General features: G+C 31.2%; 1 protein-coding gene across 3 annotated transcripts; it reads right to left on the bottom strand.

Annotated features, from left to right (window-relative positions):
• Positions 1-7,863: 7,863 nt before the first annotated feature.
• On the bottom strand, positions 7,864-20,672 carry LOC125068927 (4-coumarate--CoA ligase 1-like). Of its 3 annotated transcripts, none has more exons than XM_047678309.1 (8): positions 20,449-20,672; positions 11,632-11,842; positions 11,159-11,521; positions 10,848-11,033; positions 10,340-10,461; positions 9,500-9,670; positions 8,967-9,137; positions 7,864-8,267 (listed from the first exon to the last, which is right to left on the bottom strand). In XM_047678309.1, the coding sequence occupies exons 1-8, from the start codon at positions 20,635-20,637 to the stop codon at positions 7,977-7,979; spliced, it is 1,704 nt and encodes a 567-aa protein (XP_047534265.1). In that variant the 5' UTR covers positions 20,638-20,672; the 3' UTR covers positions 7,864-7,976. The 3 variants fall into 3 exon arrangements, with proteins under 3 accessions (XP_047534265.1, XP_047534266.1, XP_047534267.1); XM_047678310.1 differs by lacking the exon at positions 20,449-20,672 and adding an exon at positions 19,041-19,263 and having other exon boundaries at positions 7,865-8,267; XM_047678311.1 differs by lacking the exon at positions 20,449-20,672 and adding an exon at positions 19,057-19,263 and having other exon boundaries at positions 7,865-8,267.
• Positions 20,673-21,584: the final 912 nt, after the last annotated feature.

Here is a 21,584-nt window from a genome sequence, read left to right as displayed (position 1 = left end):
ATGAATCATTTCGCAATTGCAATTCTTATTTCCATTGCAATAGAGGCGAAGTCATTTAAGACCTGTCTGCAGTTCGAGTCATGTAGGTACGTTGATTTGCGGTCTTATTTTCTTTAAAATAGAGTTTATTATAAAGCAATATTATTGTTTCTGCTAGTTTTAATATGTAAACACAATTATAATAATATAAGTACGAGACAGACTGTAAGTGACGGACCAATTTAATTATTAATATCCAATAATAAAGAATTTTGATGACAAAATTATTCACTGTAAGGAGTTTTAACTTCGACTTATTTGTAGACATCATTTAAATTGTGTGTAAATAGATTAATCATAAAAAGTAATAAATTTTCTCTGGGAAAATATTCATATTTATGATTTAGGTATAGGTATGAGTTCTAGCACGACAGTAGTGGAATTCCTCCTGACTATACTAAGCGAGTCTGGGTACGGTGCTTGGTGTTTTCCCATCTACCCGCGCTATTGTCAATTGTATTAGGCCATCTACATAATTTAACCGTCAAGTTCGTGTGGATTTATAATCTGTGTGGTACATTGAACCCTAATCCAAAAATTCTGTTTATACATAATATTTCCGTTTGTTTTTAGGGAAAACAACATGTATAAAAATAATTATTCAGTCTGAAACGTAGGTTATGTTTCTGCATCCGTCGAACGCAACGTTATCTGGATTTTCCTCCAACAGTGGAACACTCCGTACCATTAGAATTCTGCTAATTTGCAAGTTACCGATAGAGAGAGTTACTTTCGCATTTATAATATTAGTACAGTATAAATTAATTGTTAAACATAAATAAATCAATAAAAGGTGGTACACCTTTAAAATTTCAAAATTTACAAATAAAAACTTTTTTGTATTTAACTTATTTGTAAAGTCCTTGAAGTAAAAAAATGTTGCATTAAGTATATTAATACTAACTTTATATTACTTTCGTAATCAGTAAGCGTAAAGTTAAACAAGCATTTCGGCGATTGCCGTCTAACCTTAGAATATTTCGCGTAGTTTTTTTAATCTACCTACTTTATAAATAACAGAATAATTGGTTTTCTTAATAATAACTTCTCAAATAGTATTATCGTAAACAAGTTTTAAAAGATAATACTATTTGAGACCGATATGACATCGCCCTCATTCATGATGCCTATTTTACATTATATTACATTAACAGCCTGTAAATTTCCCACAGTTGGGATAAAGCCTCCTCTCCCTTTGAGGAGAAGGTTTGGAGCATATTCCACCACGCTGCTCCAGTGCGGGTTGGTGGGATACACATGTGGCAGAATTTCGTTGAAATTAGACACATGCAGGTTTCCTCACGATGTTTTTATTCACCGCCGAGCACGAGATGAATTATAAACACAAATTAAGTACATGAATTCAGTAGGTCTTGCCTGGGTTTGAACCCGAAATCATCGGTTAAGATAAGCCATCACGGCTCATTGCCTATTTACTCGGTTGATACAAGTTTGCGCTATCATTTTATAATCGCGTCCAAAATAAAATTCATCAATCCAAAATACGCTCGATAGATAGCGCAGGCGTTAAGATGTTAAGAAATTATTTGATTCTTGAATTACAGTTAAAAGAAAAAATTATGCCACCAACTTTCATTGAATAATCTTTTGCTATGTTGTTGCCAATCGGACATGGCAATTAATTGACTGAAATTGATGCGTGTGAGTCATAGAAGTTAATAGTGATTAATGAGACGTTTCTATAGTGCCATAATATTATATGTATACGATAACTACAGACACAATAACACCGTTGCTCTTGGGAACTTATGCTGTAAAATAATTAACACTTCCAGAGGACCGTAGGGCGTTCAGTTCAGTCTCTCAGCAAGCAAGGTGAACATGTCATGATCCGAAAAGAGGGTAAAACAGCGCTATCATAAATATAGGGTTTGCCTGTTATGTGCCGTACAGATCAACCTGTTTCAAAAGGCCCTGAAGAGGACTGCACCTCAGATTGTTTTTACTTGTCGTATGCACAAGTAAGGAGTGTTGAAGGCCACTTTTTCACCGTCTGAGAAGATCTCCTATGAAGCCTCGAACAATGTAGTTTTTGAGGTGGGACGACGGATGTGTTCTATTGAATCGTTACCAAATCTGAAGACGGCTTTCGCAGAAATTTTACTGGGTATGAATCCCACATAACTGGGTAACCTACCTACCTTGGTACCTTGTTGAAGTTAACCTTGTGTAAATAATGTGTGAGGTGTAAGTCAATTTAAAACACTGGCAAATAAGCGACCGGTTATTATTCCACTGTCCATAGACTTTGACACTTTAAGAAATATTACCCATATCTTACCCTGCCAATACTCCAACAACGGAATGCATTGTGCTCTTAACAAAGTGTAAAATACTTACAAACATAACATAGAACTTAACATTGTCTCTATAGTTTGTATTACGTAATATAATTGGTCAACACCGCAAGTCATCGCGTATTTAACTTCAACCTGTCCCAAGGTCGTTCGTGACGGCATCGGTCGTAATATAATATGCTGTTCGCAAATACACCGGCCCCCAAAATGTGAGTCAATTATTCGGTTTTTACAACGGAATTTATTCTTTTAAGTAGTGTTTAAAGATATAGGTATGTGGGGTACATCTTTTAAGACAATTGTCAAATAACATTCTAGATTACTTAAGAACAAATCCTATCGATGCTCCTTGGGGTGAGACCGACTTGTATACCGTAACGGCGAACGGCATGGCGCACTCTTATGCCGTTATGACCACTCTCCGACACCGCTCTTTAGTGTCTTGAGAGTGTGTGTCGCGCATTACCATAGGGCACATAGGGCACGTGCCCAGGGCCCCCATTCTGAGAAGAACCAACAATTTCTTTCAGACGTTTGTTCTCACGTTGATTGCTATGTATATTTTCGAAAGTGATATATTTGTAAGAAATAAGTATCATATTTATCAAAAAAGGCTATAAAATAGCCATAAGATTGTACAACCAATCCGATTCCTACGAATATACGAAAATTACCGCACCGTTTATTTGAAATTATACTTATGATCTGGCCAAAAGCAAATTATTTGTATATACAAGATAGTAAATATCTACCAAAAGGGCCTCTAATTCATGAGTGCCCAAGGGCCCCAGCATAGCTTGAGGCGGATCTGGTGTCGGTCCACTATGGAAGTATTAGATAAGTATTATATATTTTTTAATGTTATTATTAGACTGTCTGATTTGGTCCACCTAATTGTAAGTGATCATCACCGCCCATATAGATTGCGTTACCTATTAAGTAAAATTTATATCCAAACTTTTTTTTTTCAATTGTACTTAAATATTATCCAAAAAGTATGTTTTATATGAGACAATAAATTGTCCTTTTCAAAACAATGCCTAATGACGATTTTAATGTAAAACGTATGGAAAATACTTGAATAACATTTCATTGTTTTAAAGTTTTTATAATCCATGTTTATGATCACATCTTAGCAGATATGACACACGCATTAATTTTGTATCTAATCTTAAATATTTTTATAATTTTTGTATAAATAATCATTATCGTAATTTGTAGTTGTTTTATTCTATTGTATAATAGTTGTTACAATAAAACTCCTTGAAGGACGTGAGATAAATCGTTGCCTATTTAATTTGTTGTATTTGATGTTATGTTGGCATACATATTATATAGATTAATTTTTTTTTTTTATGGCATTGGTTGGTGGACGAGCATATGGGCCACCTGATGGTAAGTGGTCACCACCGCCCATAGACAAAGACGCTGTTTCTTACATCACCTATGCGCCACCAACCTTGCGGACTAACATCCATGACATGACATTACGATTCAAAAGTGCGTTTATTAGAATCCTTGAATACAGAATATTTTGTTTTCGATAATTATTTAAATCTATTTTTTTTATTATATCTGCTATATATTTTTTGAGGCGCCATCTATGGGTATAACTTTGAATTAACAAAGCTGTAAAGATATTCGGAGATTTCGTATCACCTAAACGTTTCTCAACGATTACTAGATGGCATTGCTGTGTTAATATGTGATTAATATATAAATGAAACGAATTGATGATCGAATTGATTCAACAATGTTTTTAAAAAACAAAAACTTGTGCGTGTCAATATTTTATGTAATATTATTGCTCGCTTCGCACGGTAAAGCACACCATACAACCTTAATGCACTTCCAATGTACGACAAAATCGAAATACTAACAGCTGAACTAAAATAAAATGAGAAAATTTTAAATCTCGTAATCTTGGCATCTACGGAAAAAACACCGCGAAAAATCACTCTGGACCCCCTGGAAGAGGCCTTTGTTAGTTATGTGTTATCTAAGATAAGACTGGTAAATTCATTGAACTTTAATTATTCAACAATCTTTTAACTACCTGACGACCTTTGACGACCTCCGTGGTCGAGTAGTGTGTACACCGGTTTTCATGGGTACGCCACTCCGAGGTCCCGGGTTCGATTCCCGGCCGAGTCGATGTAGAACGAATTCTATGTTGTCTTGGGTTTGGGTGTTTGTGGTACCGTCGTTACTTCTGATTTCCATAACACAAGTGCTTTAGCTACTTACATTGGGATCAGAGTAATCTATGTGATGTTGTCCAATATTTATTTATTTATTTATTATTTATTTAACTAGATAATACAATCAGTTCCATACACGTATCTTAAAAATCATAATTAATCTTACTTAGTTATCGGCAACTAAATGTAGTTTATGCAATACACATAATATCAACGTACCTAGCAATATAGTCTTTAGTTCCTTATATTTAAGGTCCAACGAGACAAGCCCGTCAGATGATTTTTAAAATAAATAAATAAAGTTTCGACAATAAAATGAATATATTTGTCTGATATCTACCAACTAAATAATTACCTTACCTATTTAGTATGAGCGCCACGCATAAAAGCGTCAATGAAGTCGGTCTCACCCTTGAGTCAAACCAATAGTTATATACATTTTTTTAATGTAACAACCCTAATTTTATGTTATTCATATAACAAATATAATTTTGACGAAGAGACTCTTAGCAAAATCGTAATTTATCTGCCAACACATATTATATTCATATATCCCGGAACCGAACCACACCTATAGAAACCACACCTGATTGAAACCACAGTAACGCTGCAACTGCCTAAACCTGTTAACTTTATAAAGATACGAATGGCACAAGTCAACATTGAACATAGAAAGCCGCGTTGCAAGAAATAATTATATTTAAAAAAGTTAAAACGTCTAGTGTACATAGTCTTCATTTACTTTTGCGATAAGATAAATTACGTATGTATTAAAAGTGCTCGATTAGGGTACGGTATAAAAGTCAATCACCTCCACGATTTACTTAACTATAATTTTATTTTTAATAATTTAATCAAAATCAGTTCAGTGGCTTATCCGTGAATGCGTAAATAGACACACAGACAAACAATTGTTCAGTCAGTTACTTTTAGATTTAAAATATCAGAATAGATTGTATAGTATTTATGTTTTACTTTTTAATCCTCAAACATTATCTTTCTCTTTCTCATCCTAAATCTATATATATCCTTATTTTCACAATGTAATTAAATTTTAATTATCATACACGAATACGATAACAAATCAATGTATAATACTTAAACATCATCATTATCGTCAAATTATTATATTTTAGAGAAAAAGATAAAAATGTCTTGAAAATGTCGAATCTTAGCTTAACAATAAATATATATAAAGTAAAGTGACAGCCTGTAACCGCCCCACTGCTGGGCTTCTTGATGAGAATCTTGAATTTGAATTTTGAATTTGATAAAATTTGAATTAAATGAGTTTCTGGCTTATTCAACCATTCTGCTCCAATACGGTTGGGTCAAACGTATGACAGAATGTCATTTCAATTAGACAGATGCGGGCATTGCCAAACGGCTATTTTCACTAACCTATCAATACCTAGTTTCAGTAACTTTTTAATAAACTACTCACGGTTAGCATTTTCTATAGAAACTATCTATCCGTCGTCGAGAGGAGAGCTTACTAGGGATAGCTCATACAAATTGTGCTTACCAGCGTTGCAAAAAACGTTTGAAATACGATATATGTATAGTATAGACGAAGCTATATCTAGTCTATATCTAGTCATTCGATTATCTGAAAAAATCGATAATAATCGGCCTTTTGAAAAAAAAGTCGCTGTAATTTTTATTAATTTTGGAATGTTATAGATATGATATAAGATTGTGATGTAGCCAGTGATGATAATACTGATATTTTACGGTCACAGAGTATAGCCACGTTTGAATTTTATTACGAATTTGCATATAGATTCAGATTAAACAAAAGTGCTCAATGGATTTAAAAAATTGATACAACGGTATTTGAGTGTAGCCTCTAAAAAGTAAGGTTAATTTTGTCATATACTAATTTCCACACATTTATGACTCACCTTCATCAGATACTTTCGATGCGTCTCAATAGATCTAATTATGGTAACGTACCATAAAGATTTACAAACGAAACAAAGAGCTGAAAAGCAAAACGTTTCGTCAAAAATTGTAGTAAATCAAACAAAACAAACTTATTTATGTATTGATACCTGGTTCGTATTTGAAATAATTTATTATTATATTTATATTTTTACATTACATTTACATTAGAAGCCTGTAAATTTCCCACTGCTGGGCTAAGGCCTCCTCTCCCTTGGGGAAGGTTTGGAGCATATTCCACCACGCTGCTCCAATGCGGGTTGGTGGAATACACATGTGGCAGAATTTCGTTGAAATTAGACACATACAGGTTTCCGCGCGATGTTTTCCTTCACCGCCTAGCACGAGATGAATAATAAACACAAATTAAGCACATGAAAATGCAGTGGTGCCTGCCTGGGCTTGAACCCGCAATATTCGGTTAAGATGCACGCGTTCATATATTTATATAGTAAGCAATTTAAAAATAAATAAAAATGTGAAACGAGTTCAAAACTCGTTTCTCATTTTTATTTATTTTTGACATGGTTATAGTTAACCGAAACGTTAGTAGTAGAAGCTTAGATAGGTGAGAGGCAAAGTAATCAGAAGTTGGTTAAAGATTTGTGAAACACAAATGAAAGACAGACAAGTTCTTACTGATAATCGGGGATAGCAATCTATCCGTAATCTTAGATAGGTTATTGAAAACAGTACCCTTTATTAATACTTCAAAAGGTTCAAAATTAAAATTGTGTCACAGTGCCTGGGAGGTTAATTCAATGATTAAGCAGAGAGGATCTCGCAGATATGTCACAATCGTTTTGATCTTCTTCTGTTTGTCACTAAGAGTATTATTTTATAATTATTTGATTCGATAGAGGTCATAAATGTAATGTCTTTAAGAAGATTAGATCATTCTTAAAAAAACATAAATTAAACATTAGAGATTTAAGTTAAGAAACAAATATTAATCAAATACTTACTTGAGAAAATGTATGCCCTCTAGAATTTTATTATTCTCGGATAATAGTTTGAACTGTATCGAAAAAAGCAATTTGGAAAAAATACATTGTAGTTTGATAAAATAAATTGATTTCTTTTGATTTGAATGACATCTTCTTCATTAATATATTTTTCTCATTAGAATTTCTGAGATAAGAACAGTTTACTTTTTCGCTTGTAAAACTTACAATCTTAATCATTAAAAAATATACATTATATTATAATATACTTGATTTCTGATGTAATTTTATAAGATATATGAAATTTTTAACACAGTTAGGTACTTTATAATTTAATTTCTTTCCTGTCATTGATTTGTTTAAGCCTCTTTGAATTTATTTAAGCCTATAAAAACAATATCTTTATCTACTTATTTAAAAAAAGTTGAAATCACACTTTCACCTTCATATAATATAATCATTTAAATTTAAAATAAAAGCTCATAATGAACACATAATGTATCAAAGCTATAAAACAAGTCTTAATCAAATTACGCATAAATTTTCTTTAACTCCTTTCTCAATATTTTTCCCGAACTAGTTTTAGGAATATCATCAACGAAAACAACCTCTTCAATTTTCTTGAACGACGCTACTTTTTTAGATACGAATGTTTGGAGTTCCTCGGGGGACGCATTTTGACCGTTTTTCTTTATTATGAATGCTTTTGGTGCTTCACCGTTGAAGTCATGTGGAACACCAATAACTGCTGCGTCTTGAACAGCTGGATGAGATCGGAGTATACTTTCTAGTTCTGCTGGTGCTACTTGCATTCCCTTAACCTGAATAAGCACATACAAGTTAAACAATAAGCTTCATTATGTGTCTATGCAAGATCTTATATTGCCTTAACATAGGTATAAAAGAATATTATGTTTCTAAAGCCTGCAGTCAGGCATGGATATACAATATCGGGTTCTCAATACAATGCGTCTTTTAACCCTTTTCTAACTTTCTTATGTAAAACTTACTTTCCTACTACGCAATTTTACTCATAATTACGATGTTTTTTTCTGCCTTCACCCTATTCGAATACGACAAATATTCTTCTTCAATAATTTAATTAAGAATTAATATTAACACCACATTTCTCAATTTTAGCCTACCAGTGTTCCTACACTGCCTTTGAATAATTCGACCTTGCCTGCAGTTATACATAAGTTAACAATGGTAATTCAAGTGTCCTTTCAAAAAGCTAAATTTCTTATAAAGCAGAAAATTTACAAGAAGTTGAGCTTCTTTAAAGGACTTTTGTTATTATTATTCCAATTTAGAAATTTTATCAATAAGTTCCATTAAAATTGAAGCAAACAAGACAAATTATAGTCTCACTAAATTACCAGAACTCAATATGAATTTAAATATATTAATCTAAATCAAATGATAAAAAGCACATCATTAATATACAAAAATCTAATTCCTTGTCATCCAAATTATAATTAAGATAAGATAGTAACTTTGTAAATGTTTAATTTACTTACCTTGATAAGTTCCTTTATCCTGTCGGTGACAATGAGGCCGTATTTCGTATCGTAGTGTCCTAAATCTCCTGTTCTAAAGAAACCGTCATCTGTTATGCTTTCTTTAGTCGCCTTTTCGTTTTTAAGATAACCCTTCATTACTGTTGGAGATCTTATACATAGTTCTCCGGACTGAAAACCATTTTAATCATAATTTTCTTATGTTTCTTATATTGTATGTTATCGTTAAGAAAATAATTATGTTTATAATCGCACTTTCTAAACTAATCAGATAAATGTTTAATAATCAAAAGATTGTGTTTTTTTTTTATTTATAAACAAGTTTCATTACAGTCAAATTATAATATTAAATTATTTGTGTTTGCTTGTATGCTTACAATAAAAGCTTATATAAATTCTGAGACTAAATCAAAAATAGAACTAGGATTTTTACCAAGTTTAAGTAAAGTGAGGCAATTGTTGTAATGAAATTCATTAAATACCTAATATTTAGGCAACTATTTAGACGTCTCCTTTAATAATAAAATACTTACTTCACCACAAGGAACCGCTTTTCCAGTTATGGGGTCTAAAAACTTAAGTTCTATGCTCGCCATAGGTTTACCGCATCCTGAATAATCTATATCCTTCTCTCCTTTGTATATAGTTGTTGCTAATGAAGTTGTCTCTGTTGCTCCGAAGCCTTGACTGAATTCCATTTTACCCTACAAAAGAGTTTTAATTTTATCAAAAGACCTTTGTGGAGAAACTTAAAAAAAATTGTATGTTGTGTTTAGTAATGTAGAAGAAAAATATACAATTCACTTATATAGTGATGTTTCCTGCTTCTGACTAATTCTTACAAAATGAATAAATATCAAAGAAAAAATTTACTTAGGAATAATTCGTCACCTTACCTACTTATATAAATATGATTCATCGTGACAAGATATAATTTAATAGTTATAAAAATAATATCAATTAAGGATGAACAAAGTATGTACACCTAAAATTATCATAAAAATAATTACTTATCACAATTTAGATTAAAACGTAATAAAATTGCGTACCTAGAGGTAATCAACCTCATTAAGATGATCAGTACGAAGGTGTGATTTGATAAACAAATCCACACCTTTAATTACCGTGATAGACTGATGGATTTTTAATACACGAAAGTTGTCGAGCAAAATAAATATTTTCTTTAGACATTTGATATATATCCTGTCATAGATATACGACCGTTAATTTTTAACACAGTGAATTAATGTAATAATAATTATGATATACTCAAATTATTTTAGAATACATTTGTACATACTCTCACAGCTAAGTTTCTATTGTAGATATTTCATCGTCGTTTTTTTTTTACAAAACCATATCAATTAACTTACATTTCCTTTTTCTAAAATCGCTGTTACATCAGATGAAGCCAGTGGTGCAGCTCCGCAGACAATGTATCTCATGTTCTTGAAATATTCCTTTGTCACATCAGGATGTTTACCGAGAAGAATTGCTGTAACATTGTAGGTATATTAGCAAAATACGTTTCCTTTTTTCAACGTAAATTATCGATTCACCTAAATTGTTTCTAATTAAATCTAATTTGTTTTTGAAGAACTGTTTCGCAAATTAGCAAACATGGTGTCGGTGTGTCACAGAATTTTGAAAGGAATTGTATTTCAAAAATTTAAATAGCTGCTATGAATAATTACTTTAAAAACATAATAAAGTATTAGCTTTAGATTATAAATATAATAATAAGTATATTTTTCAATTTCATCAAAATTAAATGAAGATCGGCTGTTTGAATCGCCTTCCAAAAATTGGCTTTTATATTTGTATATTATCTATCTACTACACAGACAAAAATAAAAAAAATATTATAAATTTTCAACTTACCGACAGGAGGAACCAAATATAGAATTGAGGGGTTTCGATTTTTAAGGACATTAAAGTAGGTGTTAGTTGAAAATTTTGGCATAGAGATCAGCTTACATCCATAAACTAAATGTCCAAGCAAATTTACAACTATGCCATAAATATGGAAGAACGGAAGAATACACGGCACAACATCTTGATAGTTGCCTAAAAAAGAAAAATAATGATGTAACGTTAGGATGGAAAACTTGAACAAAATTCAAATTTTAGATGGAATCCATTTTCAAATGAAATTCCTAGTTCGTTTAGAAATAAATATAAAAAATATTTACCATTTGTTAAATCAGGAAATCTGTTTTGATCTTTAGACATTATTTCCATTCCAGCTATGAGATTCTTATAACTAATTTCAACCCCTTTCGGCAATCCAGTTGTCCCGCTCGAAAATGGTATAAAAGCTACATCATCATGTTTTTTCTCGACTTTGTCAAGTAAAGCATAATCTGCTTCTCCAGATTCGGCTATTTCTGTGTATCTAATTGCTCCATCAGGTATTGCCTTATTAGGATTATCAATAAGAACAATTTTTGCTTCTCTTTTGGCCATTTTAAGTCCTTTCACAACATTTTCATAACACTCCGGTATCGTTATTACGGCCTTTGGTTCAGTTAAGCTTACTTGATGACTTATTTCAACTGAAAACAAACTTTCGATTATGTAATTTGGAATGTATGTCGTATTTAATGTAATCATTAATTATTAGATGTAACTATTAAATATTATAATTGTATCAATTATGTCTTACTTTCTTTGTATATCGGATTGACAGGGCTAAAGATGCACCCAGCTTGAATAGTACCGAAAGCAATGACTGGGAATTCCGGGCAATTAGGTAATAAGGCGACCACGACATCGTTTTCTTTTAGACCCAACTTCTTTCGTAGGGATGTGGCAAATACCGCCATATTTTTTCTTACTTGTGTGTATGTATAACTTTTTTTGGTCTCCGCACATTCCTATAAAATAAAATGAGGTTTTTGAGTAATTGAGCCATTCCAAATTTGAATTATCTTACTAATCCGAGATTATTTATCCATTATCCGAGAAATTGTATTTTCTTATACTATTTTTGCTTAGTACTTATTTATTACGATCAAAGTACTTATTAATTAAATACACAGTTATATATGAATAACCGAGCCGAGATGGCCCAGTGGTTAGAACGCGTGCATCTTAACCGATGATTTCGGGTTCAAAACCAGGCAGGCACCACTGAAATTTCATGTGCTTAATTTGTATTTATAATTCATCTCGTGCTCGGCGGTGAAGGAAAACATCGTGAGGAAACCTGCATGTGTCTAATTTCAACGAAATTCTGCCACATGTGTATTCCACCAACCCGCATTGGAGCAGCGTGGTGGAATATGCTCCAAACCTTCTCCTCAAAGGGAGAGGAGGCCTTTATCCCAGCAGTGGGACATTTACGGGCTGCTACTGTTATATGAATAACGAATTGATGAAAACAATTTTAGAGGGTTAGACGCTCGGACTAAATAAATGGACCTGCGTCTTAAGTTTACAGACAAATGATCTAAGGTAGTATGGTTACCTAAAACCCCGAATCCTTTAAGGTAAGATTACGTTCAGTAAGTTATTATAATACACTTAATAAATTAACGTTAAAATATTCATTACGTCCATCTAAAAAAAAATTGGTGATAAATTATAATTATTATCTATTTTATGTGGTGTGATTTGCGTAATCTGATTTTGAATACATACATTATTAACATCGTCGTAATTGAAACCTATATTTGTATTTTTAAATATTATAAAACATCTGGCTAATGGACCATCTGTATGGGCGATGGTGACCACTTAATTGCTACTTTAAGAAATATTAACCATTATTTGAGCCAATGCGAAGTCGAACTTGTGTACTCTCGAATTCGTCCGGGTGAAATGAAAATGTATTTACTTGATCGCAGCGTCAAACACATTTTAAAAAATCTAAATCGATCAATTTGTTTTGGAGTTCAGTTATAACGTAACGTAGAATATTCTATAAAATGTTGTTTAATAGAATATTCTACTATGTTTGAAAAAGTAATTCAAATTGTTGATTTTCCTAAAAAAACCACAAAAAATATACTTAGGCAAAATACTTTGGCACGTTTTCTTGCCATAAAATTAAATTAAATATAAAATCAAATTAAACTGACAGCGTATTCGCAGGAAAAAAATATTCCCGCGAATATGCTGTCAGTCATTTTGGTGACGTCACACTGATAAAAACAACAGTTGTCTATATACAACTGGAAATCATTCAATGTTAACAGCTATAAATATTTGGTGTTTTTTGATTTTTTTTATTTGATTTGATGAATTACAATGCAAAGACTGGCATTAAAACTCCGGAAAAATTGTTTAAAAAAGTGCCAGATGATAATGAAATGACAGTTTTGCCTATCTGACGCCATATCATTGCGGCTCGTGTTTTAGGACACGGTTAGGTAATATACAGACTAAAAATTACCACTTTTAATTTCAATATAAATAATTAATAATGCGCTTTCATGACTCAAAATATTTACGTATAGTTCTCCATATATTTAATTATTTTTCAAATTTCACTATTTATTTTGCACTACCGAAAATACCCTATTAAACAGTTTGTAAATAAGTTACTTAAAAAACGAATGTTCGAATGTTAAATTCCACGTCGAATGTGCAAATATTTTTTTTTTTAATGTATTCATGACAAGCTCGCAAATGCCACGAATGACGTTACTAGGATATTTTTACATCTCTTATTTAATTTTCTTGTTATCACAAACCATACTGTCTGTTGTATTACCTATGATAATAAACAGCATTCTTAGTTTGTAAACACAGCAGTTTTGAAACACAGCAGTTCATACAATGAACTGATACTCCATATATTTTTATAATGGTATGGCTTAGTGCAGGCATGTCTGGGATGGTATCACCCACTCATAAGATATTCTTGCATCAAACGGCCATAGTTAGTATTGTTGTGTTCCGGTTAGGCTAAGGGGCGTAGTTTTAGTTCCCGTGGTTTGTTATGTAAGGAATGTTTAATATTTCTTATAGAGCTAATTTCTACCACCACTTCATCCATTAGTGGTAACCGCTTATCATCAGGTGGTCCATATCGTAAAAAAAAATATATTTAATAAACAAATATTCTTTAAAAAAAATTATATCGCTTAAATTATACTCAAAGTGAGGGGTCAGTGGATTCGTAATAACGGACTCGTTATATTAAAAAAATAAGACGATAAAAATGCAAATACGATACGATGGTTCCGTTTTCAAATATCTTCTCCTACATCATCACCAAAGTATTTTCATTTTGTTTTAAGTTTAAGTTTAATAATTTTGACTTTTGTGGAAAACGGATTTATTATTGTTATGTGGTCAGATTATTATTGTTCAATTATTTTTATAAAATATTTACCTTTAAGGAATTCACGTGATTTAAGTGCTTTTATTGTTAACATGATAATATTTTGCGTCTAAAACGTTTTCAACTTGTTCTATAACGATGATGTCTTTATCAAGTGCAGTCAAGCCTTCATTGTGATTATCGGTCACTGATTACCAACGACAAACAATGAAATTATATAAAATGAATCACTTACGCTATCAAGTAGCATGAAATGTTGTTTACGAATCGCAATTTTATTTATACACGGTAACTTTAATAAATTATGTCTAATTTTACGTATAGAGTAAAAATATATATTGAAAATATATAATTTTATTGTCATCTTGCATTCTGAACTGTAACGAATCAAGATTTATATTCGCTTATTTAACTACTATATGAACTAAGTAATTTAAAAAAAGAGCCACGTTATAAAAAAAATGAAGAATGACAGTAAGTATCTGTGGAAAAAATTTACGCTAAAGTCAAAAGCAATTTTACAAACAGACTCTCATAACGTCAGTGTTCAAATTATTTAATTTAAAGGCTGAATATTTTAAATTGAATTGCTTAGTTAAATAGAATACAATAGTCGTACGTATGTACTCACTGAGCTTGTATTATTTTTAAATTCATTAATAAAACATAAGCCTAAACAAAAGAAAAAAATTAAAATTGTATTTGCTGCTCTAAATATCATAGGCATAATATGAATATAAAATGAACATTATAAATGCGGAGAAAAAAAATTGCGTCACTACAGGGCTTGTATGTGTTGTATAATGTGTTACTACGTTATACGTCACTACCGTCCTTTCACTGAACCTTAGACCAGACTAGACTTACACCAGCGCGACCTACATCAAGTTTTGCAAACCTCATGGTATTAACGTACCAATTATCTATAAGCAAGTTTAACTTATATTTCGAGGCGTTATATTCACTAGCGTTTTCGAAGGACTAAATTTACTTTACTATACTTTCGTTCAATTATTTTTTGTTCAATTTAACTTGATAATGTACTGTTTGATGTTTTGAATATGTTTTATAAAATATACTATAATAATCACTTCTTAGACATCTCGCATCTCTTTTGAACTCTAAATTCCAAATTCAATACCAATTTCATTTGGTAAACGAGTCCAGGCTATTCAGCGAAAATCTATATACGCAATGTATCCAAATAGAGTAATAAAACTATTTGAGAATGACGTCACAAAACTCTCTAAGTGGTATTTCGAAATTTAGGTACATGAAGAGAAATAAACTGACTCAGAGCATTTAGGTCTGCGCACTATTAAACTCACGTTTAAAGAAACATGACTGATATATTATTATTTATTCCCGTTTTTGGAAGTCTTGATACTCATTAAGTATTCTACTTCGAAACAAAAGCTATATTATAGTTTTTTTCAAACGATGAGTGAGCCAGTTTAAATGCCTATGTGATATAGCATCATAGCTACTATTATTAGCAGCCGTTCAAAGCCCAAGAAATAGATGTCTTTTATTTTAGCTATTAGTCTATCTGTCTTCATATATAAAATAATATTTTTTATTCTTATTTATTATAAGATTGTACTGGGCACTGTGTAGTCAAATATAGGTGCAGTCTATATTCCTTGTTTAAGTATGAGTTATGGATTATATCACTCCGATAAGACGGCAATCTAGCACGACCGAAGAGTTCAGGCAGAACCAATAATTATACATGTCTCCCGTGGCTTGGTAATATAAACTCGGCAACTTCCAAACTACAGGATGCTACATAAAGGTATTTAATAGGAAAAACATAATGACTCTGTTTTGGCTCACTTCGGAAATTCATTCCTATGAATAAACGAAATAGAAACTAATTCCAAACAGGTGATGTGACACATTCTTATAAAGACGACGTCAACAATAAACAAATATTAAGATAATTGGTCAAGGGCAAATATATTGGGCGCAGGCCGTATAGGGCTCTAATTTGACGTGCGATGATTTTTAAGACGTAGGTACCGTTTAGTTAGTGATCGCATTTTCGACAGACTTTGATTACCGTTCATAATAATATAAACAAGAAACCATACTGATATCAGTGTCCTTGCGAATTCAACCTCTGAGAATTGTACTTATTTATAATAAAATAACTTTCCGGAAACTACACTTTCCGGCTTGTAGGCTTTAAAATAATCTACATAAAAATGTTATCAGGACAAAATAGCTTAAAGTAAATGTTTTAATTTTTTTGTTTGGAACCGCGGCCGAAAGCAAACGACCTCAGTAAAGTTTCATCACAATCGGACAACGCATAGAGGACAAATAAACAAAGAAACCTTCATTTTTATTTATAAGATACAATTGTATTAAGATAATATTTATTGCATCTAGATAATAATATATAAATAAAAAAATCTATACTTATAACATAAATGCGAAAATGACTGTCTGTCAAAATAAAACTTGGCATGAAGCAAGCTTGAATCTCAAGGACGGATATAGGCTACTATTCCTGCGTATATGAAAAAATCCTAATGTCTTATTGCACCTATTTTATTTGACAGCATCCTAAAAGGTCTTATGTATAAGTTGGGTTTTTGCCGGATAGCTTTAGAGCTATTCTGTAAGAAGACTCAAAATTCCACACGACCGTGAAATGTCTTAATGTGCTATGCAATATTTGACTCAAATAATTATAAAATTCATAGAAGACACGTACCAAAATGGCATATCACTAGTCATCATTTCTTGAGTATAATACGTATTGAATCCTTACAATATCACAATACTTATCAGTAATTAATACGTATATTAGTGTATTAAGAAATAAACAAGACTAAAGGCAAATATTCATAATATATATACTACACAATGTATCGTTACCCTAAATACATATATGTAAAAGTTTCAAACGACAGCAATGTACAATTTTGTAATTTATATTCATAGACACAAATTACTAAATGAAAAAAGATAAAGCAAGTAGTAGAATAGAATTTAAAAGACTATTTTATACATAATCTATACTCTTGAATGAAATTGATGAAAACCCTTACTAAGTGTATAATTGTGAATATTTACAAGTTATAAAATGTACACGTCCAATTCGTTTTTTTAATGGCATAGGTTGGCGGACGAGCATATGGGTCATCTGATGGTAAGTCTCCAACCATTAGCACTTAGACAATGGTGCTGTAAGAAATATTGACCACTCGCTACCAACCTTGGGAACTAAGATGTTTTCTCTTGTGCCTGTAGTTACACTGGTTGCTTTACACTTTAGTTCAAACCGGAATACAACAATATTGAGTACTGTTGTTTGGCGGTAGAATATCTAACGAGTGTATCTGGATCGGTAACCCAGACCACACACATAGACAGACGACGTCGGAAACATAGAATATTGATACAGTACGAATGACGAACACTTATTTAGCGGAGCGTCACAATCCAAAGGTTAACAGTTTTGGTGAAGAATTTGTTATCAATATTGGTATGTGTCATGTGAGATATTAAGGCCTGTTAAAAATAAAGCGATACGACGAAAAGAAACGTCACAGTAAAAAATGGTAATCACTCATTAAGATAGTAGGAGGAGGTGAATTTACAGGGCGTCATGGTAGAATACGTAAGCGATCCCGTGATGCTTCCTGAAAGGACCGAGCTGAGTTGGGGCGCATCTGGCGAGTCCCACATACTTTACGTGGGCAAAACGAGTAAGAGCGTTTTTCCAGCAATACAAAAAGAAGGAAGTATGTAAAAACAAAGTTGTGAAGATATTTCTTGGTTATGCCTAAATAATAATTCTGAAATGTGTAGGATGAGTAATATCAGATCAATACGATATATTATCATCCGAATTGTATACACTTGCATAATTTAATTTAATCGATAAGACAAAAAATCCTAAAATAAATTAATTTTGTTTACATTTTTAGCGAATCTTACAAATAGGAAATAAACGGTTATAGGATTATTTTTTAACAAAATTCTAAAAAAAAAATTACGTTATTTTGCCTGTTAATATTATATATCGCCTCGACCTTGGTTTTTACTTGTATTATAAATTTGCACTTTATGTAAAACTTGCTATATATGTAGGTATAGTTTATAAAAAACATGACCTGTTTGTCTGTTTGTATATATAAGTATATACGTAGTTATTGTCTAGGATAAATAGGAATAGTTGATTTTGCGTAAAAAAAGACCGCCTCTAGTCATATGTCATTTTCAGCGTCAATATTATCTTTGACTAGATTCGTATAATAATATTATTTAACTCAAGAGGAAGGTTTTAAAAAGGTCTCCAAAAACCATGATAGTATATGTCTATATCCCATAATAACCATTTAGAATCCTTTAATTTTTTCGAGAAATAATGGCTTATTTGCGAATCGATTTTAAGCAATACAACATATCCAATTAAGTACCTTAAATACATAACGCATTTGATATTGATCAATATAGCCCTTTACAGCATGTAATAAATAAATGAATATTTCTGAAAATTTTGGCTTTAAAACGTAGGGATATAGCGGTTTTATATTGTCTAATGAAAAAAAGCTTTGTATATAATGTCATTCTGTAGTATATTTCGTATTAGTATCTGTTTTGCACCCGTGCGAAGCCGGTAGTATTGTTTAAGTATTATGCTATAGAACACCTCGAGGCCACACGTCTAAGACCCAGGTTGGGCTAATAAAAAAAATCTCTGGTAATCTATGTATGAACACTTCAGACCTAATTTGATAGCTCATGGGATTATGAGAATGATTACTTTCGCGTTTGCGCACTCACTTTTGCACTAATATATATCCTGCACGGCTAGCTAGTCTTCTTTAAAAATAGTACACGAGGTCGAAATTGGTCAGGAGGCCAATATCAACATAATATTATAAAGGAATTGTTAATGACTTGATTTACATTCGAATACATTGTTAAGTATTTTAAACAAAGTGGACGAACATTGCTGGATTTAATACTTTTTTAACATTTTATTGACGTCATCTTACGTGCGATATAATAAAAGAAGAAGAGTTCAAAGTCCGCGCACTGAGCGAAATCAAATGCCAAAATAACTCTGTTTGTTTGTTAACTCATCTCGACTCAGACACTGAGCCGATAATAATGACATAAGAAATAACAGTAACTCATGATCTTTATAAGGGCATAAACATATTTACGGGATGTAAGAGGAAATCATGATCAATCTGAAAAAAAAAAATTGCACGCATAATAGTCACGGAGAGTAATCAGTGCAGAGTAATTTTGGCGGTTATATTTTTATCTGTCAAGTCTTTTTTTTTCTTTTAACTGCGATCAAGGAAATGCAATGTCTTTTACGTCTGTAGTGTTAAAGGTGTGGATTTTAATATATATAATATACAAATTATTAAACATAATATTTAATTTTATTTAAAAACGTCATTATCAATGTAACGATGTATAATTTAAAATTAATTATGTACGTAATCTTTTTTTTTTATTATGAAACCTTAACGCATGTTTATTTTTTATCTGTGCCAGTTGTTTTTAAATTAAATACACTAAGGTATATTTTGACGCATATTAAATAGAATGATTAATATGGTGCAGGCGTAGCTTAATAAATGATAAGAGTGATAATTACTGGGAAGTCGGCCGTATCATGAGGTAATCACAGTGACAATCATTTTTAGATAGATACGCATTCTTTGATCGTTGGACCCCATATCGTTATTTTTATGACTATGAACGAGTACTTCATTAATAACATAAAATATGTTAGTATATATAAATTTATATTAATTGAAAATGTTTAATTTTAAAAATAAATATTGAAGAAATTTATTTGTCGCTAAATAAAATGTATATTATTGAATTGAATATTAGCGAAGTTTAACTCAGCTAACACTTAGACTATTTGAATGTTATATTATTCAATGATCTCTATTTTGGACATATTTTATATAAAAGTATGTATATATATTAAATATAATTACGCAATAGTTTATTATAATTATTGATTTAGTAGTTCACTTTTATTATTATCGATTTATCACTCGAAAAAGATTGAAAATACTAGCCTCGTTTTCATAAATGTACAAATTTAAATGACTGTAAATGCCTTATTTTTTTAATAATTTCAATAATATTTTAACATTTGTTGTCAAATAATTAAAAATGAAATATAAATTTAACGTTACTTACAATAGCAACATGATCTTGAAAAGCTCCAAAATGTAACCAGAGACGGTCCAAGAATCTCATTTTCGGCATTACAATGTCAGGTATCGGTGATTTAATTATATACTCCTTGTTCTTCAAGAAATTACTCGTTGAAAATTTCCTTAGCGATTTCAAGTCTCTGATTTGACGTAAAATAATTTTTCGCGCCATGATTATTCGCGGGCGTTTGACACCACTACAAAATCGTAACTGATCGTCTATGACGGCAAGCAAAAGCGATTCGCAAATTGATTAAACTATAGTAACGACTCAATAATCTACGCTGTTTTTCCCTACTTTTAAAGTAATTATTTAGTGACATTTGGAAATAATGTTATAAATTAAACGGTGGTACGAAAATCGAAATCAATTTAGATTAATAACTTTAAACAACAATGAAGACGTAATTAGGAAATTATGCCATGATGTTCTTAACCATAACTATTTTAATTTAGGTATTAAAATTTTCTAATGTAAAATAATTTATGTCAGCGGATGGTACTTAGGTAAGTATTTAGATTATCTTGCATCCTCATTACGGTAATACCGAGATTATCGTAGCTACATTTATTATTAGAAAACTAAGAAGACGCGTATCATCTTTTATGATGACAATGAACTGCAGAAAAATAAATAAATATCTTATTAATAAAATATATAATTTCGAATCATAGGTCCTTGTGCAAACCTGCGTGGTGTAAGGTCAGTGGTAGTATTGGTTTGTTTAGTTTTTTTGTGATTTAAATAAATTCAATAAATGTATTTATTAATTATATTCTCATGTATTTAACCCGGAAGGGTCTTTAAGCTCGATAAAAATCACATTCAAAATATTGTATATTTATTACAGATACAATAAAAACTCTTCCGTCATTTTAATGTTGAACATTTAAAAAATAGACACATTAAAAATAATATAAATCTTTATTATTTATTATTATAATATAATCCATGCAATAATTACTATCAAATAAGATAAAACATTGTACTAAAATCTGCAAAATGCGCAGAGTTCGTTCACATTTGACGGTGAAATTAGACCAAGTATAAATAGCAACAATCCATAGATACTGATAGTTTTATCAGCGCGTTCATATGAAATAATTAAAAAATAACAT

Source organism: Vanessa atalanta, chromosome 14 (assembly GCF_905147765.1).
Source record: "Vanessa atalanta chromosome 14, ilVanAtal1.2, whole genome shotgun sequence".
Lineage (NCBI taxonomy): Eukaryota > Metazoa > Arthropoda > Insecta > Lepidoptera > Nymphalidae > Vanessa > Vanessa atalanta.
This window is presented reverse-complemented; position numbering and strand designations above follow the sequence as displayed.